This window comes from Monodelphis domestica, chromosome 3, assembly GCF_027887165.1.
Source record: "Monodelphis domestica isolate mMonDom1 chromosome 3, mMonDom1.pri, whole genome shotgun sequence".
Lineage (NCBI taxonomy): Eukaryota > Metazoa > Chordata > Mammalia > Didelphimorphia > Didelphidae > Monodelphis > Monodelphis domestica.
In genome coordinates this window covers 377180389-377207047 of record NC_077229.1, presented here as the reverse complement: position 1 = coordinate 377207047, position 26659 = coordinate 377180389, and the positions used below count along the sequence as shown (strand labels likewise).

The 26659-nt window shown below is 38.1% G+C and overlaps 1 protein-coding gene across 9 annotated transcripts in view; it reads left to right on the top strand.

Annotated features, from left to right (window-relative positions):
- Positions 1-3627: 3627 nt before the first annotated feature.
- Positions 3628-26659, top strand: part of TRIO (trio Rho guanine nucleotide exchange factor) — a 539234-nt gene continuing 516202 nt past the window's right edge. For 5 of the 9 annotated variants that reach the window (XM_056824283.1, XM_056824286.1, XM_056824287.1 and 2 more), the window contains exon 1: positions 3628-3821. In XM_056824283.1, the coding sequence (XP_056680261.1) occupies positions 3635-3821 (187 nt within the window). In that variant the 5' untranslated portion in view covers positions 3628-3634. Of the gene's footprint in view, positions 3822-6109; positions 7024-26659 lie in introns of those variants that run through there. The other 4 variants (XM_056824285.1, XM_056824284.1, XM_056824291.1 and 1 more) reach the window with 1 other exon arrangement.

The window sequence follows — 26659 nt, the reverse complement described above, 5'->3', positions numbered from 1 at the left end:
TTTCGGAAGGTCTTCAATCAGAGGTTGTGGATCACTTTTGGAAAATGTTGGAAGAAAGGATTTTTTAGATTGGAATGGATTGGATCCTAACTCAGATTCTATAAAATCCTGGATCTAATCATTAACTAGATAAGAGGTCTTGGGCAGGTCAATTAAGCTCTCTGAAGCTTAATTTACTCAGTAAAATGGGCAAACAATACCTGTTCTACTTGTTTCATACAATTATTGTGAGGAAAACACTGTGTGAAACTTAAACTTCTATATAAATGAATTAAAAATAATGATGACAATAATATTGTGTTATCATAAGCATTATTTTATTTGCACTGCAGTAGATTGTTTAAAAGAAACAAAATTGCTAAAGATAGACATGAAGGAAATTTTATGTAAAATATGACATACTATTCTGAATCCTCATCAATATTACCTGAAAAGCTGCTATGTGGCTTGAGTTCTCTCTGGAAGCCATATGACATGAGGTACATTCCTGGATAGGTTCTGGGCAGGACTTTTCACAGGAGATTTTCAAGCAGGAGCTGAATTTCCCCCTGTTGGGTGTATTGAATTAGGTTCTCTGGACCAGAGATGTTAGATGCTCAGCCCAGAGGCAGCATGCTGCCCACAACACTCCCAAGTGCCTCCCAAACCAGATGAAAAATATTTTTGGAAGATGTTTAACAAACAAATAAATAAAAATACAATAAAAGATAGATGGCATTAAAGTTCAAAATTAAGTCAATACATTAAAGTAGGGATCCTTTTCATGGATTAATGGACCCATTTCTGAGTTTGATACTATTGCTATGGACCACTGTGGCTTTGACCTTCTACCCCTTCACCTTACCCCTGCAGTCAACTCAGGCCCAGCCTCACTATTCCAAGATAAAGAAATGATATATAAGCAAGACATAGTTTTATATATTCATATATCTTTTTGTCAAATTATGCCTTTTCTAATGGAGGAAGAGAAGGGAGTGAGGGAATTGTAACAATGTAACAGACAAAGAAGTAAATTTAAATTAAAAAATTAATTCAGGGGACAGCTGGGTAGCTCAGTGGATTGAGACCCAGGCCTAGAGACAGGAGGTCTTAGGTTCAAATCTGGCCTCAGATACTTCCCAGCTGTGTGACCCTGGGCAAGTCACTTAATTCCCCTTTGCCTAGCCCTTACTACTCATCTGTCTTGGGACCAATACACAGTATTGATTCCAAGACAGAAGGTAAAGGTATAAGAACAAAAATCAATTCAATCCAATTTTTCAATTCAACAAGTATTTTTGACATCCTCAATAAAAATGATCACATTGTGTATACAGATTTCAGTCTTTGTTCTTATGTTCCTTCTCTATACTCCCTTCATAAATCAGTTTTGTAGCTTCATGTATCCTCCAGATGCAGTTGAATCTCATATTTACATTTATATTCTTGACCTTTGTAAAGTACCTAGTTCTTTGGCTTTCCCCAGCACTTAAGAGGACAGTACACTTGGATCTTCCCTTGCCACTCACATTTTTTAATTAGTGCCTTAGTTTCCTTTAGCTCTAATAATCTAAGTCTATGAGTTCATATTTTAATATGTGTAGTAAGAACTGATTCTACAACCTCCTCATTCACTATTCATCACTCAGAGATCTCTTGAGATTTCCAAGGGAGGGGCTGAATAATGAGTTCCCAAATTGTATTTATAGACCAGCACGAAAGAACTTCCTGGTCTTCAATTATAGAAAATATCACTGACCTATTAATTTATTAGTTAAATGCTTGCCTAATCAATAAATTGATATTCTACCCCCCCCCCAAAAAAAAAACCCAACAACTGATTTTACACATGCAGGCACATGGCACAGGAACATTTTTTTTTGCCAACATTTGCCAACACTGGAACAATAGCCACCACTTCTCTCTTTCTACTACTGAACCTTGGCCACAGTGGAACTAATGCCATTTCACCAATCTTGACTTCCAAGGTTGTTCTCCATCTTCATCACTGCCCATCCTTTTCTAAATTATTGCTCACCTAGTTAAAGTGTATCTTCTCACCATTCTTCCCCGCAACTTGAAACTTTCACTACCTCTTCTCCATTACTTCACACTTTCCTCTTCTGCTGTCATCTAGCATAGTGGTATTTGTTGACACTGACGCGATTAAGAGAAAAATCTCTTTTAGTGGGACTCTGACCACCCACCTGCCCTTCTCCGGAGAATCTCTCTCTACTGTCTCTATTAGGCTCTCATAGACTCAGCAGATGGGTAGAGGGGAAATTGGTGAGAGTGGGAGGATTGTGATCTGATTCCACCTTTGGCTATAAAAGGGTAGGGGGGATTGAGAGGAAAGGGATTTACTTTGTAAGACATCAACAGCTGGAAAAGAGCCACTTTTCTTCAGTCCTCATGGGGGCAGGAGTGGTCTGCCCTACAACTAATTGTCTGCCCCAACCCACCCCAATTCTGTATAAGAACTTACTCTCTTAACGATCTCAAGCTCTCACCCCCTGAACTCGACACCCCAAGACTCCACCTCCCCTTGGAGGAGGAAGTTAAACTCAGCTCCAAACTTCTACACCCGCTGGACGTGCGCGTGTCTCCCCGGCTTCCAGCTCGGAGTCAGCCTCCGAGTAGTCAAGCCAGTCTCCGACCCCAGCTAAAGACTGCAGCTAGAGGAAGAGCAGCGCCCCACCTCTCTGGGGCCAAGCTCCACCTCCCTTTCCCCTCGCCTCGGCTTGGCTCCTCCTATTAGCCGAGTCCTAGCTCCGGTGCCTAGCCGATCTTTGCCGGAAATTCACGAAGTCCTCCCTCCCCACCTTTTTTTTTTCCCTTTCCCTTCTCTCCCCTTTCCTTCTACCCTTGTTCTCTCGACTGTGATTTCCCCCCTCCCCCTCCTTCTTCCCCTATTTGAAATCAAGATGGAGGATAGCAGCCACTGCTGGGGTTCCTGATTCCTGAAGAAGCGGCAAATTCCTCCTTCTCCCCCTTCCCCCCTTCCTGCTACAGGGATTGAACCCCTTCCCTTCCCCTCCCCTCCCCTCTCCCGGTACACCTTTCCCCACCCCCTTCTCCCCTCCCCCTCAGCAATTGTGTGTCTGGCTCTGCCGCCTCCTCCCCACCGGCGCCGCTGATCCCCAACCCGTCCCCAGCCGGCCCTTTGGAAGCAAGCAGGCAGGCAGCGCTTGCTGGCTTCGCCTTCCAGCGAGCTACGTGCCCTCCATTGGAATACACTTATATGGCCCCGTATTCATTGTGGGGAAAAACCGCAGCAGCAACAGCCACGGTCAGCACCAGCCAGAGCTCTTGCTCTTTCTCTCAACCGCTGGCTGGCCAGGCGGCCGCTGCTTCCCAGCGCTTTTCTCCTCTTCCAGCGGTCCCCGAAGCGCAGCGCTGAATTGCCGCAGATCGCTACCGTCCCTACCGCAGTCGCTCCGGCCGGGGGAAGCCGGGAGCCAAAGCAGGGACTGGAAGAGCAGACCTCGCGCGGGTGGATCTTTCTCCCTGGACCCCGAGACCGGCTCGCTGGGGGAAGGAGGAGGAGGTGGAGGTGGTGGAGGTGGTGGTGGAGGAGGAGGAGGAGGAGGAGGAGGAGGTGGAGAGGGGCGGTAGGGAAGGAGGGGTCTTGCCCGGAGGAGCCGCCACCGCAGCCATGAGCGGCAGTGGCTGCGGCAGCAGCACCAACCCTGCCGCCGCCACCGCCTCCGCCACCTCCTCCTCTTCTTCCGCCGCTGCCTCCACCAGCACCAGCACAAGTGCCGGCGGCGGAGGCAATGCAGGTGAAGGGGCGGAAGAAGCAGCCAAGGACTTGGCCGACATCACCGCATTTTTTCGATCTGGTAAGTGAACTTGCCATCCCAGTTTTGAGGATCAGGGGAATCCAAGGCCACTGAGGAACCAGAGCAACTGGAGTGCTGGCCGGGGTAGGGATGGGGGTGGGGGACGTTTGTTTGGGGGAAGAGATAGTCCTGATGAACAGAAAAAAAGGTATGAAGTGTGGGCTGCTGTGTATGTGGGGGTGGGGGACCAAAATCTTGGAAGAACAGAAGGTCGTGATTGGCAGCTTTGGGACTGGCTGGAGTGAGAAATCTGAATTGAGGATTTCTTATCTTCCCGGTGCCTTAGAGGCGGCCCCCATTCTCTTCTCCCCTCCCACTCTCTTTGGATGGGTGTAGGTGTCTTTGGAGTGGTTCTCCTCTAGTAGAATGCATTGATGTGCAACACACACGTTGCTAGTGTAGGAGCCACCCCCTCCTCCCCCTAGGCGATGATGTGATCTTTCCTTAAGCGAGCTCCACCTCCCCTCCCTTTCTTTTTCTGGTAGGGAGGGTAAGGAAACATGCCAGCTTCACACTAGCTCTCAATAAGATTCTCTCTCTCTCTCTCTCTCTCTCTCTCTCTCTCTCTCTCTTTCTCTCGTAAAACGGACAATTTATACACTTTGCCTATCTGTTGTTAAGGTTTCAGTGGGTATTTGGAAGAGTAGTAAGGGCCATCCATCAATAATACCTGGCACAGGAAAGGAGGGGACAAAGCCATCATTACTGTTTCCAATTTTTTTTTACCATTGCTAACTAAAACAAAACAATCTTTCTTTTCTCCTCATGCTCCCTAATAGACCATATAGGTAGGATAGCTGGTGAGTTTCCACTATTATCAGTAATTCATTTGCTGGGTTAAGGACTCTTCCAACTTTCACTTTGTCACCTTTCCTAATAGGAAGTCCTTTAATCAGATACATACAAATAATACATTTTTAAAGAGAGGTAGCATAAAGTTGCCATTTGGAGCATTTTTCTTGTTAAAGAAAAAAGAATGATTTTAGAAATTTAGCATGTGTCATCTAGAGGAAGTAGTGACTCCACTGATTATCTAGTGGAACACTGATGGCTCACTTGGCAGGCTGTAGACACACATGTCACTGGAAGCTGTAACAGCTCTCAGGCCAATATGTGAGAGAATTTTCCCCTAACCTCAAGTCCTCCCAGAGGCCTCCATACTGGGTAGTTCTGAATTGGGGCTAAGTTGGTAGGAAGGGGAAGAGACTAAGAGAAACTGTAATATTATTTAGTACATTACAAAGTAGTAATGTATTATGGAGGCATGCATGGTCCAGAGAACCTCAAAGATCTTAATCAGTCCCAAGACTCACTCTAAATAAAGCATACCTGGGCCCAATTTTGAATCTGAAGACTCCAACAAAGACCCTCCATAAATAAATATGATGAATAAACATCTAAGAGAACTAGAAGTGACCTTAGGGATCATTTTGTCCAAACCCAGTGAGGAAGTGGAGACTTAAGAGACTTTAAGTGATATTACTAAAGTTTCTCAGCAAGTTAGAGAGAGAGAGCTAGGATTAAAACTCAGGTTTTCTGGTTTCCAGTTAAGTCCTCTTTCCATCTTATCATGGCTGTCATGGAGGGGAAAGGATTACAGAAGGCATGTCATAAACTAAAAGCCAAATTGAAATTTGAGGATCATACCATTAGAGCTGGAAGGGACTTTAGGGGACATCTGGTACAGTGCCCAGATTTTACAGATAAGAAAACTGAAGCCCAGAGAAGTTGTGACTTGTCTAAGATCATACATAGAAAGTAGCTATTCAAATCAAAATCCTTTCTATAACTCCAAGTTCTACATTCTTTAAAATCTCTTAAAATATTTGCATATTATGCATCTTATTACTTTGTGCATACTATTATGATTATATTCGATAGAAATCATGGTTATGTGTAAGAAACCTTTGTGATGGTGGCATTACATTTTACTGGCTTAACATTTAAATAGCTTTCTGGGAAGTGTATTTTCCCCCCACTCCCTTTATATGACTTTTAGCGGTTAAAATGGAGGAATAAAACTGCGAGAGTCAATTTGCACAAAAAATTCTCTTTTACTAATACTGTTTGTGTTGTTTTTTAAATGTTTGCATGGGGTAGAGAGAGGAAAGATGGGTGCTGACCAGTCAGTGATAGAACACGGGACTAGAGGAAAGGTGTTACTAATACTATTGCAGCCCTACTGAACATCTTAATGGTAGAAAAAAAGCGGGGGAGTACTGAAAAAATGAGTTGGAATTTTAAATATCTACATAACAGTTGGAAAATTCTTCTTTGGAACCTAGGGAGAGACCGATGTCGCTACTGAGTCACGTATAATCCTGGTAGATTTTTAGAAGGGAAACATTTGACAGGCTCCTTCTGCCGGCACGAAAATGGAGCTCGCTCTCTTACAGCAGGCCCTTCTCTTGGGACTCTCCTTGTCCTGGTGACGGGAGGGAGAGAGGGAACAGCTGCTCACCTCGAGCAGGCGAGAGCTGCCTGGATCCCCTAGGCATTGGACTGCCTGCTGTGTAGAGGCTGGCTGAACCTAGAATGGGACAGACAGCCTGAGACTTGGATCCTCCCCTTGCTTGATGGGGGTGGAGGAAGACCGGGAAGATTGCATGTCGCTTGGAAAGACTAAGAAGCCGCGCGGGTGGATTCTCCTGTGCCACTAAAGCCCTGGAACACTCTGCCCTGCATCGAGCCGCGACGGTGTATAGTGAAGAGGAGGCGGGGAAGGTGGGGTTCCCCCACTCCTGCCACCGCAGCAGCAGCAGCAGCAGCAGCAAGCAACAGGGGCTGAGGCACTCGATGTGACTACTGCCCCCCCCCCCTCCCTCTGCACCCCGCTCCTCCTCCTTCCCACTCCTCTCCAGATCCCGCGCGAGCCTGGCCGTGGCAGCCCCTCCTTCTCCTCCTCCCGTTGCTCCCAGCAGCTCCACTCCCTCTCAATCCCCAACCGCTCACGCACTCTCCTGAAGAGGAGGAAGAGGAGGAGGAGGAGGGAGGAGAAGGGGACCTCGAGGGTAGCGGCAGCAGAGGCAGCAGCAGCAGCAGCAGCAACAACAGCAACAGCAACAGCAGCAGCAGCAACAGCAGCAGCAGCAACTCTGCTTGTCTGCTGTCGATCTGGATGCGTTATTTCAAAGAGGAGAGGAGGCCAGGAAAATGCAGACTCACCGCTGGAAACCCGAAGAAGGAGAACCGGGCGGGCTAGGTTGGTATAGCTATGTTCATATCACCAGACTCCTGCTTCCCTCTCTCAATCTGTCTGTGTTGGGGTGGGGTGAGGGGGGGGGGGGGGAGAGTTGTTGAGGGGGAAGGGAATTCTGATGACGACTTGGGTTTAAGGAAGAAATCGCCGACAGTGGCCAGAGGTGATGATTGAATTGATCCCAACGGACCATAGAAAAGAAGGGCAGGGCAGTTATACAAGGGGTGCCTTTTCCAGGAAAGGTTGTTAAAGAGGTGAGGTTGATGGAGAAAGGATGGTGGATTGATGCTGGTATGGGACTGAGCTCACCAGACGGAAAGAGGGGGCAACCCCCTGGATGTGAGCAGCCAAATGGCAGTGGACAGGAGTTGGGGGCTTTGCTTTGAACCAGAAAAGGGACTCCTGGTCTCAAGAGGCAGATGGCTTTAGGGGAGAAAAAAAGGAATTGACTGATATTTCTCAGTTGCCTTTTAAACGCAAATCCCAAGAGATTTGGTAAAATCAGTTTAGTAATCTGGGTCACAGGGAGCAATTTATTGGTTTCTTCAGTAATTCCAGAAAGATAATCAGAGACAGAAGTTATATCTACTGTAGAACCTAGAGAAATAGATACATAAGATGTATGGCAAGTATGTCTTCTTTTTCTCAGTCTTTCCTAGGCATGATTGTTTGACTCACTCCAATAGGCTAGTTTTTATAGTATATGCTGACTTTTCAGTGTCAAATTGGGTTTGATCCCCCCCCCCCCATTATCACTTATGTCTTTAGAGGTGAAGTTGAGAGCCTGGTTTTCTATGCTGAAGGTAAGAGAAAATGTAGGGAAGAATCATTTTAGCTTTTGTTGAGCTAATATATAAATGTTTCTTTAGAGCAGAAAATGTTTCATTCCTCTCCATTCCCCTAAATAAGCTAAATCCTATCTTGCCTTTCTTACCCTACCACTGCCACCTGTCACGGAATAGACTCCATGTGTATTTAATTGTTCTCCATTAGAAATTCTTTTGTGGTCTAAAGATGAAATTTTGGTGTTACCAAGAAAGGGCTTCATTACAGCTCTGCTGTAGTGAGGAGTACAATTGATTTGATGTGTCTAGGTGACCCAAAGACAATCTGATTCATATTAGGCCTTCTTTTTCTGCTTCTTCCTTTGCAGTTTTGCCTCTCTCTTTTTTTAATCCAATTCCTGAGCTGAACCAGATACTCAACACATTTGCATGCTTCCCGAATTTCCCTGGGGACTAGGTGTCTGACTGGTCCAAGAGCCAAAGTAGGTTTTGGTTACAAGTAGGAAGCTGTTGCCCTCTTCTAGTCTGTTTCTACATCATTGAAGCTCCTTTGCTCTCTTTTCTTAGTAAAGATAAGTCTATCTCTGCACCAGTGACCTAGATCTCTTGATCGAGCATCTACAGGACTGATATCTGGTAGAGTCAGGAGGTTAGGGTTAGGATGACTTGGGAGAATTAGAGGGAAGAGGGGTTTGGGGGAGAGGAGATATCAAGGGAATGAAATAAATCAGAGACCACAGAATTTAAAGGTAGAAGGTATCTTAAAGATCAAATATGATGGGGGTAGATAAACAGGAGATTTAAGGTTGTCTAGCATATGTTCTTACATTCCAGGTAGATTGAACAGTGAATTGTCATCTGATTTCTGAAATGCTTTTGTAAGATACAAACATACACTTATTTGGGGAGAATAGATTCTTGGAGGCATGACTTATGGGGTGTTTGTATGTGTGCATGTTTTCTAATGTTTTCAAAGTTGAACACTTCAAATTACTCTTTATGAAAATATATTGGTTTGAAATAGTCATTTTGAAGTTGTGTGCACCTTTTGGGATAGTAGCTCCTTACCTGCCCATGTGATCTCTGCCTCTTACTCGTCCATACTTTTTATGCTCTCCCTTTCTTCTTTTTATTATTTTCTCCATCATTTCCCTCATCTTGGTTCCTGAGCGCCAGACAGTGATCCAGACTTTTTGTAATAGATTAGAATTCAAAGAGTCAATGACTTCTTTACAGTTAGGTCAGATTTTATACCACCACTGAAATAGTTTTGAATTTTTTTTACTCTTGTCCCTATGCTTTCATTTTAGTATGTCATATCTAAAGAAATGTTTTATAATTGAGGATCAAGGAATAATTGAACTTTACCAGTAACTGAAAAAAATCACTTGTTTTTGTGCATCTAATAGATCTTAAGCTTTGTGGCATTGAATATTAAGGAAAAAAATTCAAGCCTGCAAAGAATCAGCAATACAGGTGGTAAAGTAGATCATAGAATGTTATACCTAAAAATATTTTTAGTCTAATTCTCTCATTTTTCAAATGAGGAAACTGATATCCTACAAAAGTTAAATGATTTGCTGAGAGTTATGCTGCTTGTTGGTAGTAGAACCAATATTAGAAACCAAATCTAAAGACTCCAAGATTCCAAAGAATCCAAATCTTTAGGCTAGTGCTTTTCCCACTATACTACACTGCATCTTGTGTCCAATAATTTTCTTCCATTAGCTCTGAACTCCTTTAGGACTCATAATTTTTATCACCAATCTATTTTTGTGATTTATTCTTGCAGTAATAAATCAGTTTTTCTTGACCTACTGTTTAGGCATACAGGACTTTAAAAGGATGATGTGCTTACGTAAATGCATTATTTTTAACTTGCTAATATGTTTTTAGGTTGGCATCAAAAGAGAGAACAGAGAAAGGTTTTATGTCAGTCCTGAAATGTCATTGGGTCATTGCGGTACATTTTACTTCCTATTGGATCATGGTCTAGTTACTTGTATATGGCCCTGATCATTCTAAACAAGAATATTATTCTAAAGAATTCTTAAAGAAGAATTCACATTGACTTTTTAAAAAAAATTTATTAAATTTGTGCTTTTCCTCATAAGTCATTTTGAGAATGACATTTTTATCTATATTTATGCTTTTAACAACATTTATATAGTCAATCCTAACCTTGCCAAACATGAATATATTTAACTTGTCATCTTTTGTTAGGAGGATGATTTCTTTTCTTCCTTTGAACTGTCAGTGTGAATGACCTAACTAGATCTATGTATTATATGGAAAAAATAATAAGCATCTCTTTGTTAGCCTCAAAATTTTAAGAAAGGTACCAGGAAGTTAAAGGAAATGCATTTTGATAGGGTAAACTATCTTCTTTTATTGGGGTGGCATAATTATACTCAACTTAAAGAAAAGGTAAGTATCATGTAAAAGTAATTCTATAAATGATTTTTAGGAAATCAACATAGAGTGATTCAGTGCTCATTGAAAGGAAATTGAGATTTTTTTTAAACTGTTCTATTGATGAGGGGCATTATTTTGCTTCCACCAATGAGATAATATTTATAAAACACTTAGTAAAGTGTCTGGCATGTAGTATATATATAAATGCTTATTCCTTGCCTGCCCCTATTGTGTAGTATAACTTTCCAAAGATATTAAAATGAAAGCTTTTGATGCCAATAGATAAGTACAAAATAAAGCACATGGTTTGATGAGGTAGTGATAACAAAGAGTATGTGGTTATAAAACAAAATATGTTCTTATAATACTTTAAAATTCACAGTAAATCAGAAGGCATTTTCAAATTTATTAGTGGGTTATTTTGGCTGTTTCTGACAGTTAAAGATATATTTTAATTTCATATCTGCACTATAAAGGGGATTTTATTTATCATTGGCAGAACTCCAGAAAATAATCAAATTCCTAATCAATAGCCACACTTCATTGCCTGGTAAAGTCCTTTCTGTTAATTGTAATAAACTTAAAAAAATTTAAAATACTAAAATAAATATCTTTCTTTGAGGTGATATAATGAATTAGCTTTTTTTTTAATTATAAATTAATTGCTTCTGTGAGACACTAGAATTTCAGACATTAAGTATGAGAAGTGATTTTCTATATAATAGAAAACAGAAATGAATTTCAAAGAGAATGTATCATTTTTAGGTTTGACAAAAAGATTCTTTGGTGGTGCATTCTTTCTCCTATCAGATTGCATCTTAATAAGCTAAGTTAGAAAAAATACATGAAGACTATGTCTACCTCAAACCCTTCATCTTATACATGTGGAAACTAAGGATCAAAGAAGACTGATTAGTTGCTAATGGTCACACAAGTAGTAGGGGCTAGAGTCAACATTTGATCTCTATGCTTATGACTCTAAATCCAATGAATTTCCCATTCTTGAAGATGGTAAGGCTTATCACACAGCAGTCATTTTTGTATAACTAGACACAGGCTTATATCCTAGCATTGATAGGTCAGTAATGTCAATTGTGTCAAAGAACAGCCCAGTATTTTAGTTTTCAATAAATACTTTTTGCCTAATTCCATGACTTAGTTTATATTATCTGCCTTGCTTCTCTCCCATAACCTGTTAAACTAAAGTTGTTTTGTTGGGAAGTAAAGGGAACTGCATCTGATTAAAGAGTTCTACCAAAAATGTTTTACATCGGGCAATAGAAAGAATACTTGTTAGCATATAGTATGCTGAACAATTTGGGGTAAACAATCCTACAGTCTTTCTCTAAAGGAAAAGTAAAATGCTAAGGGAGAAAAAAATGTCAGCTTCAACTAACACATAAAATATTTGTTGTGAGCATCATACTATGTTAGGTTATAGGGAAAAATAACTTGAGATGCACATAATCTAAGAGAAAAATAAGATGCAAAAATACTTATAGTCATACACAGATATATGAAAAATGAAAACCAAGAGTAATAGGAGATCCAAGGCATGAAGTATTACTAATAAGAAGGCCACATGGAGACAGTAGCATTTAAGAGGTGGAGAAAGGGGGGAAAAGAGGATAATTCTTCTCTACAACTGTCGTTTTTCCCAATCCCTTCCCTTTTGAAAAAATCTTTGGTCAGGTAGTGAACTATCCTGGCTCTTAATTCCTTTGACTTTGACTTGAGACAACTAGATGACACAGTGGACAGAGCTGAGCACCTACATCCCAGCATAATTTTGGGGATTAAAAAAGATAATATTTATTTTGAAGTTAATAATCTGCTAAAATACTTATTTGTACTCTAATTTCATATCATGACTATCTACAAAACATGCATGCTATAAGGGGGTTATTTATTAAAAAGGTTGGACTGGATTATACTTAAAATAGGGTCACCAGGGATTTAATTTATTCCAAAGACATTTATTTACAAAATATAGAAAGAGTGAAGTAAGAAAATCAGAGAGAGAGGATAGGATAAGGTATCTAGCCTAACTAATTTACTCCCAGCCCCTGGCTCAAAACCAGGGCAGGGCAAATTAGTCCTTAGCAGGCTCCGCAAAGCTGAGGACCTGGGGAAGTCTCTCTCAAGAGTTAGGTTTTTCAGGCTAGTTTTTTTCAGAAAATATATAGGAAAGGAGTCAGTTTTTTCACTCACCACGTCAGTCCAAGAGGAAGAGATTTAAGAATAGCCTCACCAGGAACAGGTTCTCAGGTCCAGTTAGCATATTCTTTTCCAACCTCAGCTCCAAAAATTGAAGAAGTGTCTCTCACAGGAAGTTCAACTTCAAGTAAAACTCCAAGTAAAAATTCCACTCAGGAAGTTGTAACTCCCTTTTAAAGACACTTTCTTTTGTGTCACTTCCTATGCCTTCCCCTAATTTTAGTTCTGCCAATCACAATTGAAGCTTTGCTTTAGATCTTCTTGGGGCAGTCAGTTTAATTCTGATTCATCACCCACTATTGCACATGTGGTTCACAGACCTCCCCCATTCAAGTGTGAATGGGGTGTTTACACCTTTGGTGATTAAATCTAAAAATGGGCAGGGGAGTTAATTTAATTTTCACAATCAGGGGAGAGTTAAATTTAATCTTCACAATGCTGAGAAGTCCTCTGAAATCTAAACACAGAAACACTTTACCTTTAAAAAGATTTTAAAGAATGTAAACTGTATATTAATCTGAAAATTAAAAAAAAGTCTTAGAATGACTTTAGTTTTAGAAGAGAGAGTGGACAAGATAGAGAAAATGGACAGTTTCTCAACTCTCCTCAGTATGGTCTTCTCAAATCATTATTTCAATAGAAGTGATTTTTCACATCAGCTAGACATATTAAAATCCAAGTATAAGTATCCATTTCAAAGCCTTCTTTTCTGCAGAATGATTCTGTTACTCTTAATTTGGCATAAGCCAGTTTTGCCTAAGTGGTTGTTTTGATTATTCATGCCTGTACTCTTCTTCAGTTAATAAGGATAGTAGAGAGTGTGTGTTGGAAGAAAGTTCTGTCTTGTTTAGTTGTAAATTAATAAATTTCTGAACCTGCATTTCCATAAACAGCCATAAACCATGAAGAGTTGAGCCCACAAGAATGGCTTCTAGATTCAGATTGCTTTGTGTTGGCTATGAGTAGGTGAATGAACCATGTCTTATTTTTCAGGTAGCATATATTTCTGTCAAGTGAAGTTATGAAATTCATGTAATTTTTCTCAGTAAGCATTCCCTATTCAGGAGGAGCAGCTATACATGTGGGCCATGTGATTGTCCTTCCAGATTGACCCTAAGGCACCTGGCTTTACTCTTGCTTCCCCATTGAGATAGAGGTACTCTTTATGTAGCTTGGCAAGGATAGTGACCTTTTGATACCCCTTTTTGTTTGTAAACATTTTAACATGTTTCTTTAGATTAAGAAAAAAACTTGAACAAAGTATCTTCTTAGGTTGTTTTCCTGTTTAGCCTCAAATGTGGCTTAAGTGATATCCTGTTGCTCATTTAAGCTCATCATGTAGAATAACTTAAAAGACACATATGGAGAAAACTTGATCTACTTGCTCTCATGAGAGTAAATTTAGTAATCTATGTAGAATTTATGTAAATTGTTATAATTTATTGTAAAAATAAATGTAAATTATGTAAATTATTTTTATTGACATATAAGAGTCACATTTTAGGTTTTCTTCCTTCCTTCCTTCCTTCCTTCCTTCCTTCCTTCCTTCCTTCCTTCCTTCCTTCCTTCCTTCCTTCCTTCCTTCCTTCCTTCCTTCCTTCCTTCCTTCCTTCCTTCCTTCCTTCCTTCCTTCCCTCCCTCCTTCCTTCCTTCCTTCCTTCCTTCCTTCCCTCCTTCCCCCTTATCTCTAGGCCTGGCTCTCAATCCATGGAGCTACCCAGCTGCCCCCCCCCCATTCTCATTTCTTTTGAAGGCTAATCATATCCCATGTATGCTCAATAGGAAGGATTACATTTTATAATGATTTTGAATATTTAAATCCCTGAGAATGACATTCTCCATGAATTCTGATCACAGGTCTTAAACTAATGGTATGATATGATGTCATTTTGCCCTCAAATTTAAAGTTGGAAGGACCTTCAGAGATCATCTACTCCAATCCCTTATACCATGTAAAAATTCCTTCTACAGAAATTCTGGAATGAATCTATCCTCAGGATGAACACTTGGCAACTGAAAATTTAGTACTATGAAAGACAGCCTATTTCATTGTTGGACAGTTCCCTTTTAGGCTAAGGTCAGGTGACTCCTCCTCCCAGAAGCCCTTTGCTGCTGGCTCAAATTGTTAGTGCTCTTTTCTTCTCTCAGAAATTATTTGCATACTCTTTGTATTTAGTTGTGTACACTCAGCCTGCCTCACTTCTTTCTCCCCTGTAGAATGCAAGCTCCCTTAGGCTGGGGACCATTTCACTGTTTCATTCATTGTTTTTGCCTCACTAGTGCCTAGCACATCCTTTTTGAATTAAATCATTGAATAGATGACTGGAAAGTTCTTCCTTACATTAAGCTAAAGCTTCTCTCCTTTTAACACCAGACCTTTCAACTTTTAGTCTCACCTTTTACCTTTTGTACCATAGCAGAACAAATCTTTTCATTTTGTCAGTTGATGGTCTCTTGGATGTAGGTAGACAGAGATCAATTACTTTTTTTCTCTTTTCTGGTTTCTTCATCCTCTAAGGCAGTGGTTCTCAATCTTTCTAATGCCGTGACCCCACAATACAGTTCCTCATGTTGCAGTGACCCCAAACCAAAAAATTATTTTGGTGGCTACTTCAAACTGTAATTTTGCTACAGTTTTTTTTTTTTGCTATCATTCGGAATGTAAATACCTGATATGTATTATGTATTCTCATTGCCATATTTGAGGAAGAAAAAGACCTAATTTCACTGGATGGTAGAGTATGTGAAGGGGAGTAATATATAATTAAAAGTTGGCAAGGTAGTTTGGGACCAAGTTGTGAAGGGTTTTAAATGAACAAAGAGGAGTTTATATTTGATTGTAGAGTCAAAAGGAAGCCACTAGCATTTATTGAGAAGGAGAATGACATGATCACATATGCACTTCTGAAAAATCACTCTGGCAGCTATATAGAGAATGTATTAGTGTGAGGAAAGACTTGAAGCAATGAAGTCAATTAGAAGACTCTTTTAGTAGTCTAGGTAAGAAATGCTGCTGCTGCTGCTAACAAAAATAATAACAGCTAATATTTATTTAGCATTTACAATTATGATCACATTTGGCCCTCATAATGCTGGGAGATATGTGTTATTATTATCCCCATTTTGCATCAAGAAACTAAGGCAAGCAGAGATGAAAATAACTTGCTCAAGGTCACACAGCTAATAAGTATCTGAGTTTGGATTTGAACTCAGGTCTTCTTAACTCTAGGTCCAGCACTCTATCCACTGTGCTAGCTGGTTGTTCAGATGATAATAGGGCCAGAGCTTATATTTGTGAATGGAAGGGGACAGATACAAGATGATGTGGACTAGATGGTGAGCGTTCTTCCCAGTGGTCAGATCACAGTGTACCTGTAACGTCTTACTGTTTATGACTTTCACCATGTCATCCTATAAAAAGCAATCAATCAAACAAGCAAATAGTAAAAATCAAGAAGAACCTCTAATACGTGCTGGGCATCTTCCTACAGTACTAAATCATTTAGTTGTTCTATTGCCAAGGAAACCAAGACAGTAGGAAAAAGGAAGAGAAGGGAATAAACATTTATTAAGTATCTACTATGTACCAGGCACTCTACTAAGTTCTTTACCAGTACTATTTCATTTGGCCTCATAGTGCTTTGTTCCTGAAACTTATTTCTTCCCACCTCATTCCTATACTTTACCTTTTTGATGTAATTGAAACCTTTTTAAGGGATATCCAAATAATTGTTTCCCCAAAGTCTGCTCCTGAGTTGGCAAGGGTTGGTAAAGTTAGGATCTTGTCCTAGGAACCAGATCTCACTGTCAAATGAGATGTTTGGAAAAAACAAACAAACATGATGAAGTATCATAGGAAAAAAAATATTTCTGAAGCTATGGGATAACTGATTTACCAAGGATCTACAATTAAAAGGTTCCTTTGAGATAATGAAGTCTGACCACCTAATTTTACAGATGAGGAAAAGAAGTAAAGTGATTTGTTCAAGTTCACTTAGTCAGAAGAAGTATCAGGTTTTGGATCCAATTACTTTGACTCCAAACCAGCACTCCTTACACTACAACTTACTTTAATGTTATATACATATTTACTCCCTTTCTGTTAAAGTCTTTAATTTATATTTCCCCTTATGGCTAAACTAATAAAGTCTTTCCCTTACTACAGAAGGGGGAAGTTTTACAGGAAAGGGACATTGACAATATATTGTCTAAACATCCTTCTTTCCCACCTCCAGGCACATGCAATTTAATCAGTCAGCCAAGAAATATTTATTAAGTATCATCTGCGCTCCAGGTAGCCTTTTCAGGATATAAAGATAAAAATAAAATTTGATTGCTCTCCTGGACCTTAGAATCTATTTAGGAAGTGATATATACACATATTGATCAGTCAATTAACATTTATTAAGCATCTACTATGTTCTAGATACTGGGCTCATAAGTATAAACATAAAGTCAATAAGTTTTTTTGTGTGGGGGGGACTGGTGACTGTGGGGTGAAGGAAAGGCCTTTTGTAGGAAACATGGATTGGACTAAGCTCTGAAGAAAGTTAGGCCTTCCAAGAATGTCTTGATTAAGGAATGAATATTCTGACCTGGGAGACTACTGTGTGGGTATAGGAGCAGATATGAAGTTTCAAGGAACTTTTAAGAATCCAACCTTTACTTTTATAGATGAAAAAACTGAGGCTGGAAGAGATTTTAGGTGACTCACCCAAGACTGAGATTAGAATCCAGGTTCTCTGACTCCAGATGTAGGACCCCTTCCAGTGTACTTCAATGCCTCCCTAAGACCATGTTGATTTGGAGAGAACAGATTTAGTTGAATGATAAGGTGAGAAGTCCAATTGTAAGGAGCTGAGAAATGAATGAAAGAAAAGAAAGTGTGGAGGCAGTAAGTTTAAATAACTCTTTCTAGACTCCAAGGTATAACAAATATTTCTAGTCATATTAAGAGCCCTATAATTTATTGTTCTATGTCTTCTCTCTTCTTACCTCATTAAGAGTATGCTGCTTTTAACTTAACCATTGACATCTTTCAAATTGAGGCATGTTGAATTTTCACAGGCTTGTTCCCACCTGCCTCAAATTCTTGGTGAAAAATTGTTGGTTGAAATTTTCAGCTTTCTCTTTTTTAGGCTGCCTTAACTTGGACTTTAGAACTGAAAAGACAGTTTCATTTGTTGCAATTGGAAGTTAGAAGGTCAGACAGGGAGACTATCACACATGTTAAATATTCTGGACTTTTCTTTTTTACAATTGGCAAAATAAAAGAGCTGGGGGATAGGTCTTTGGTGGTGACAAATGATCTCAGTTCATTTTGGAAAGATAGGAAAGTCATGTTTCCATCCCAAAATCTTTAAAAGGATAAAAATTAGAAGAGAATGAAACATTTTTTGAAAGGGATTTCATGGGAAGAGAGAAATCAAGTGGGGAGAAGCTGCCAAGCTTCATCTGTTTAACACAGTGGGTGGAGTGACTCTTAGGTATAATACAGCTATGTCATTGCATCTACTAATTTCCTAGCTGCTATTCATTGCAGTGTTCCTGTATTTTATGTAATGCTGTGGTTGTGAGAAAGGTTATTTCCTATTTGGCATTTCTTCTACTCTGGAAGCAAGGAAACCTGATGCTGTCTCTTAGAAAGACAAATGATTTTATTTATGTAAAAAATCTTTTGGAACACTATATAAACAGACTAGCTATAATATAAACTCTTATACAGACAGTATGGTTTGTCTCTTAAACAGTTTTTCTAGTAGTGGTGATGAATTTTCATTGATCTCACTTTCCCATTCAGTCCTTCTTGTGACCATTATTGGCAAGGGGGTAATCTCTTATTTTTTTTTAGTATTTTTTCTTTAACATCAGTTTCTCTGTACAAAGCTGATTTTTTTTAAACCCTTACCTTCCATCTCCAAGGCAGAAGAGTGGTAAGGACTAGGCAATGGGGGTCAAGTGACTTGCCCAGGGTCACACAGTTGGGAAGTGTCTGAGGTCAGATTTGAACCTAAGACATCCCGTCTCAGGCCTGGCTCTCAATCCACTGAGCTACCTCGCTGCTCCCCAAAGCTAATTTTTTATAGTGAGGCTTTGCCATTTTTGAGGAGAAGAAGAGGAAGGCTAGCCATTATCATGTCACTATAATGTTGCTGATATTTTGAGAGGTGGTCATTATGCAAGTAGAAAATGTTATTTTGATTTTAGGACATAAAAATATCAATTTTACTTAGCTTCACAAATTTTTTTCTAAAGTTTACTTTTGGTTGCCTTTCTCTTTTTTTGCCTTAAGATTTTGAAGTTTGATAAAATTATGAGAATCTCATTGGCTTGCTCTTGTTGTGAGAAATGTCCATATGTTTTTTAACAATCCATTAACACATCTTTGAGCTTAAATTACAACTAGGAACTAGTTGACACACCTAAAATCCATACTGCCAATTTAGTTGTGTGGTGAGGGTTTTTTTTTCCCAGTTAGCTAGTTGGTTACTTTCAAATTATCCTAACACTATAATAAATAATCATTACTATTGGCTACTATTTAATTTAATATTAAATTGAAACTCAGATCATCTGGAGTCAGAGTATTCAACTACTCTTTGGATCATTATATCACCAATCAGTCACCCAAACAAAATATATGAGGCAATGCTGTGGGACTTCTCAGAGGTATATTTAATACTAGAACTGCTAGGCCACATTAGTGTCTTGCTTTCTACTGATATAACTAAGAAGAAATTAACCTAGAAAAATGTCAGTCTCAATCTGACAAGCATTTATTAAATTCCTACTTTGTGTGAGGCACTGGGGATGGCAAAAAAAAAAAGATACAATTCACACCCTCAAGGAATTTGTGGTCTTTTCAAAAGGCATATATGACAAAAGACAGTCTAATTGTGACTTTTGTAAATGTCACAATTGTTATGGGGAAAAGCATAATATCATCTTCTAAATTACTTGGCTTAACAAGACCTAGAAAAACTTCAGTGAATCAAAATTTGTAACCTCCTTGTCTTTGATCTCTATCCATATGTATGCTTGTGTAAAAATACATAAATACATATACATATAATGTGGAGTGGATATGGAGAGAGGTCATTTATAGTTTATCTTCCTTTAAGAGTCCATTACAGTTGGAATTTAGTGTAGGAGACAAACAGCATATGTGTATTAAAATATATCAGTTACTAATACCTCTAAAAACAGTTTTTGGTAGATTTAATGTTGCTTTACTTTTTACTTCAGTGCTCTTTTGGATTTCTGAGAAGTGTCTCAGTTGGTGTTTAATTCCCCAAACTATAGATTCATCAGGAATGAACTAAAATAATGTGTTTTTCCTTTGAAAGAATAAGATGCAGTTTTTATAACTCAGCCCAAAAAGGTCATTAACTTTTTACTGAGCATTTTGGTGAGGGAAGAGATTTACAGTTAGCTTGCTAAATGGCAGATTTTTTTTACTTAAAATTTTTCATGACTTAGAAAGCAGAAGAGAACTGAACTGAATAGGGAACAGATCTCAGCCTCTGCAAAGCTGAATCATTTGATTCTGGAAGAATAGTGCTGTTGCAGGAAACCAATGACTTGCTAGTAATTTCTCTTCCCCCACTAATCAGCAAAGAGCTCTGACAAATTGTCCTTAGATTTAGACTCAAACCCCAATTTTTCTTTTTCTGGTGCCATAGAAAAATAACATATCTGACTTTGAAAAAAGATGGTTATGGCTGGACATTTGTTAATTGTGTACAAAGAGTTACTGCAAGCTTTTTTAGAAATTCATGAAGAAGGTTTTTGATATTAAATAAGAAAAGACTAGACATTCCTTCCTTAGAGTTTGTAATGTATTTTGTGACAAGTGAGTCTAGCTGGAGCAGAGGATTCTTTTAATGATTGGAAGAGAGATTTTAAGGGAAAGGCACAATTTTCTTTGCTTGGCTATTTAGTAAATGTATTATCTTACTTTTCTCTTTCTTTTTAGCCAAGTTTTTTTTTTTTAAGTACCAGTAGCTTCATTGCTGAAATTTTCATTGTGCTTACTCTAGAATTGAGTTGACACATCATATGGAATGATTTTAACTAAACCTAAAAAGAAACATCTCAGAAATAAAAGAAATTTGCCCTGAGAGTTGATTCAAGCAGTAGCCTCTAAAACAAATGAATTACTAGGGAGATGTTCTTTCTTTAGTGTTCTGAACCCTTTCCTGTGATTAGTCAAAATGTGAATCTTCTTTAAATGATCTTTTTGATAATGTGTAGAATTCCTCAAAAGGGACCAAAGAGACTATGTTAAATAGAATGCTTCTCCTGCTGGGTAGTGACCTTTTTTATTATGTTTGGTCTGTCTTTGTTTCCCTGTTTCAAATGCTTAGCCCAAAATTATTTAATACTTGAAGTGGTTTTCATTTTCAAAGCACTTTATAGGCATTATTTAATCTACATAATGGTGTGTAATGAGTAGGTTGTTTATCCTTTTAAGTACCATCAATATGACAGATGCAGGAATACAGGATAGAGATGAAAATATACACATATGTATTATATGTGTATACACACACACACACACACACACACACACACACACACACTGTCCTTTAAGAGTTTATTTTCCAAAGAAACAAAATGGATAAACATATTCTTCACTTAAGGCTCTTTAAAAGTATATTGCATAATAATAGTACCTGCCTCTTAGGATTGTCCTGAGGACCAAATGTGATAATATTTGTAAAGGACTTAGCACAGTGCCTGGCATATTAAATGAGTTTAATAAGTGCTTTTTTCCTTCCTCTCAACCTCCTTTCCTTTCTTCTTTCCATCTCTTTTTTTCCCATAGCATCAGTTATTTAGACTTGGCTGCTTCTTGCTGAATATGCTTGAATTTTACAAATATCAGGAGATATCACATGGCCCCAGTTTACGTTGCTCCTATTGACTTTTTTTCTTCTTCCGTAATTTCATTAGTATATAGAACTCCAACTGAGGAAATGCTTATAAAGCAGATGAGCACCTGCTCTGTGGCATATCATTTTAGAAAGCTGCCCAACACTATGAGTTGATTGATTGACTTGTCCATAGTCACACAGCCAGGTTGTATTAGAAGTAGAACTTAAACCCAAGTCTTCTTAGCTCCAAAGTTGACTCTATCTACTAGCTATGCTGCTGTTTATATTGATTAGTGCCTTAGGATAAATAATTCAACAACTAAGAGTAAAAAAAAGTATATGGGAGGAAGTGGAATATGGAAAGCTGAATATTAATATTTGAGGATGATGTTTGACTATATCTATTGTTCAACTACTTGTAGAAGGGCAGCTTCTTGAGAACAGGGACTGTTTTGCTTTCTGTTTTTGTATTTTAATCAACTAGTACACTGCCTGGAACATAGTAAGTGCTTAATCAATGCTTGAATTTATGGGATTTGGGTTAATTTAGAAACTGGGACTTTAGATCAAGGGATCAGAGGTTGAGAGGTGGAATAGGACTTAGAAATAGTTTCTTTAGCCCAGTCCTCTCATTTTATAGATGAGGAAACTGAGGTCAAGAGGGATTATTAAGTAACTCACATACACAAAAGTAGTTAATAAATGGAAGGACTGAGATTTGGACTTAAGTCCAAAAATACTTCTAATGCTTAAATATGTTAAATAATACACTTAATAGTAAATATATTAAGCATTTACTATACTTAATATTAAATATACTTAAAATGCCATATATTTATGTCTAACTTAACTTTAAATTTTAGACTGAGAAAAAAAACCATTTCAGACAAAGGCGAAGTGAAATTAAGAAAAAGAATAATTAACAGTAGGGGTGGAAACAAGCCTGGTCAGCCTCATTGCCATTAAGTACTTCCTGTCCTTATTCCTTTTTATTTGATTTTGTATTGAAAGATGTCACATGTCAGTGCTAGGTCCATATGTATGCTTTCAGTGACCTTCAAATCTGTAAATTATTTAGTGCTGGGTTGGTTTGAGTAAACCTAAAACTTATTCAAGGTATGATAAAGATTGTTGGACTTAAAAAAAGAAAGAGAGGCCATTTGTGGCTTAGAGATCTTTGAAGCAGAAAGGATTTCAGTTCAGTTAGGAACTTGCTGACCAATCTGGCTCTCTGGTATGAGAATAGACTGAAGATCCAACCTAATTTGATGTCAGTATGTTGCCATAGAGATATTATGTAGTGTTGGAGGAGATTGGCGCAGCCACATTGTAAATTATCAGAACAGATGGCTTGTAATTTAACACTCTCCTAACCACTATAGTTTGCATTCTTCTTTAAGTGTTATAAACTCTCTGTTCTTATCTAGTATGATAAGTGCACAAAATTACCCTTGTGTGTAAATAAAGCAGAATCCACATATAATATGATTTAAAATGTTACATATGCCACTTGTATTTTGATAAAATGGAATACTGATAGGGAAAAGAAAATATCCTGAGAATTTTAGGATAGTCTTTGAACTCTCCTTTTATATCCTAAATCTGATTTTTGTTGTTTCTTTTTATTTGCAATTTTATTTGACTCACAAATTTGAAACTTGTTCCTTTCTTTCCTGGCACAGGGATAAATAGAGCATCTTAATACTGTACAATTTCAGAATTGGAAGAGGCTTAGTCCTGGATGACCTTTTTTCCATATTAAAATCTTATTTTGTTGATATATTTTGACTTCATATCACTGTCATTTTCAAACGTATTGGTTTATCCTTGTCTCCCTTGAAACAAAGACTAAAAGAGAAAGAGAAAACCTTACACATGTCTGATGTGTAGGATTCTGCACTCATAGTCAGTCTCTTCCTCTCTGCCAAACATTTTTTTTTACTCTTCCTTAGGGTCAAATATCAGTCATTAATACTTTATAATGTTCTATTTTCTTCTTGGGGGGGGGGGTCTTACTGTTTAAATTTCTGTAGTTATTGTGTTTTTTCCCCACTAGTTCTACTTTCTTTATTTTGTACCAGTTCATGAGTCTTGCCAATCACACCTAAATTCTTCATATTTTCATTTCCAACAGCACAATAATATTCTGTTGTATTCATGTATCACATGGTTTATTTAGCCATTCCCTTAGTTAATGGGCATGGCTTACTTTTGACCACTAATTTAGTCTGTTGCATTTTACTCTTGAGATTTTTTCCTGAAAGTCATCCTATAGCTTAACAGGTGCAGGATATATCAGATCATTTCTAGTCTGTCCTCATATTTTTTTTTTTTACAAACTTTTTGTAAGTCAAAACATATCTAATGAAGGTCCTTATATATGAACTAAGGAACTGAATATCTTTGTATTTGGGATAATTAAATAATGATTCAATAAGGATATATGACAGTATATTTCCACTCCTGAAGCTTCCACTTTTGTGATATACAATTTTTCTGCTACTTTAAGATTTTGTGTTTTTTAAAAAGATTTTTTCTTGTCTTAGGCTATGACCTACATGAAACTGTTGGGTTCTAACACATAATTGAGAGCACAGATCTTTTTATTAAGGAGCAAATAATTTAATTGCAGTTTTGGATACATGTGTTGAATATTTTTAAACTGCTCTTCATAACTTACATTGCATACATGACCCAAGGACACATACAATTGGCAAAAAAAAAAGCCTCACCTCAAAATGAGCACAGTTCCACTGGTATAATTTTTCTTAAAACTCAGAAAAGCTTGAATTTGCATTTACAAGTATATGGTGGTGATATTTGATTATTTTGTTTGGAAATACTTTGAATATTTAGTAATCATAATGTAATATATCCATATACATTTTCTTGAATTTCTTGTCCTCTTGCAGTAGTTACTTTAAAAGGAAATTACCCAGTGAGTTTGCCAGGTCCCATAGAACTTTATCAAGCTCTTGCTTTTTTAACTAAGTTACACATTATCAGTACAAAGTATTTCTGCCTATAGATTACTTTTTCTGAAACATGCTAATAGTGATGGTGGTTGACAAGCATCTTTCTGAAACCTTGCTTTGTTAACTTAGTGGCAAAGGCAGTGCTAATGATAAAAGGAAATATCTGGGTCACTATTTTTATTCCAAAGAAACACACTTTGATAGTTTCATACTGTGATCTTAGACCCAACTTTGAACCTGAGTCATCTGAATATAATTATTACTACAGGATGGGTGCACAGAACCCTTTGCTACCTTCATATCAATAGAAATTTTTAGGAAACAATGACAAGTTACTATCAACAATATTTTATTAAACATTAGCTAAGAAGGCAGTTTTATCAGAGTATATGAGGAAGACATCATTCCTCTTAGTGATGTCATTGTACAAGTCAACTAGGCCACTAAAAGTAGTTCTCTGAAGTCAAGCCAGAGTTTGCTTGTTGTTCAGTCTTGTCCAATTCTTTGGGGCCCCATTTGGGGTTTTCTTGGCAAATATATCGAAGTGGTTTGCCATTTCCTTCTCTAGCCCATTTTGCAGATGAGGAATTGAGGCAAATAGAGTTAAATGATTTGTCCAAGGTCACACAGCCAGGAAGTGTCTCATGCCACATTTGAACTCAGGAACATGACCTGGCCTTCTATTCACTGCACCACTTAGCTGTTCCAGAATTTTGCTAGTTTCTTAAAGTTGTTGCTAACTAGCCTGCTTACTTAAATGACTATCCCAAGGGAGAGAAAATTCTTTTGCTCTATTAATCCATATGCTCCTGGCAAGAAAGAAGAGGCTAACTTAGGATCCTCCATAATATCAGACTGAAAACTCAGTAGGTAGAAAAGGTGCTCCCCAGTTTGGATTCAGTTTTCCTGATATTACTTCAGGAAATGTTAGACAAAAGGCCTTTCCTCCTACCTGATTTAAAGAGTAAAGGGCTGGCCCTACCAGATCTTCTTCTTCATTAGACTGGGCAGACCAATCTCCCACAATCTGCCTGGACTGAAATGAATCACATTTTGTCCCTGCAAGCTAAGCCATTTATGCTGATGTGATTAGTCTCCTCCTACTTAATAATCCTTTAGAATTATCCCTTTACTTGGCAATTACCTCTGCAGGAAGGATTTCCTCTTTGGAGCTGCTGCTGGACTATGGGTTTCATTGAAATTTACTTTTTCATCCAAGTCAGGTTTTTGTTAGGCCTTTTGGAGATTATGCACTGAACTGACCATATTATACCACATTTCAAGAGGTCTTTACTTTTTTTTAGCAGCTCATATAGCATCTGAGTCCCAGAGAGCCATGGCCACATCCTCAGAGATGAAATTCATTCCTCAGACACAAAACCAAAATGCTCTTCCAAAATACCTTAAGGGACGTGCCCAGCTAGGTGTTTGCTTTTTTTTTTTTTTAATTTGATTTGGTTTTCTGTAGTATAGTAATATCCATTGACAACTTTGATTTTCCTAAATACAACTCCAGTGTACCTCAAAGGACTGTCACTAAGTCCATGTATTACTTTAGTCCGTAGACCTTGTTACTAAAAATTATTTTGATTATTTAATAGAGATAGCTGGGTAACACATTGATTAGAGTATAAGACTTGGAGACAGGGAGGCTTAAATTCCAATCCAGTAGCAGACACTTCCTATCTGAGAGGTCTTTCCTCTCTTTGCTTTAGTCTCTTCAACTGTTGCCTAGACCTTACTGTTCTCCCTTGGAACTGATACATAACATCAATTCTAAGACAGAAGGGAAGGTGTTTTTTTTTAAGCCAATGTCAAATAAATTTTTGAAAGAATAAACACATTTCTTAGTATACTGCAAATTTTTTTTTTTTATTAAACAGGAACAGATTTCTAGGCTTGTAAGGGGTTGGATTATAATGTTTTGAGAAGAGCAAGATAAGGAAAAGAAAATCTTTATTTTCTAGAAGAATTAATTATGCCAAGCTACTGTTGTCTTATTTGGAAGAATAACCATTTGTTGTTGACAGACAAAGTATTTCTTTTGATGGGTTACATTTAAAAATTTTCTGTGCTATTATTGATGAAATTGAATTTTGTCATGTTATCTATTAAAGATGATTAGGAAATGTTATTTTTCTGATGGATATTATTTTTCACTCTGTTTTGGTTAGACGTGAGATTTCCTCTGGTGGAAATTTAGAAATATAGGTTATCCTTAGCTTATACAGTTGTTTTCCAAAAGATCATTTGCAAAAGTTAATTGTTTAGAACTATCTCATTTCCCCATAGCAACAACAAATGTGAATTTTTCTGGAATTCCTAGGCTAGACTTTAGAGCCTATTTAATTCACAATATGCCTAACTAATT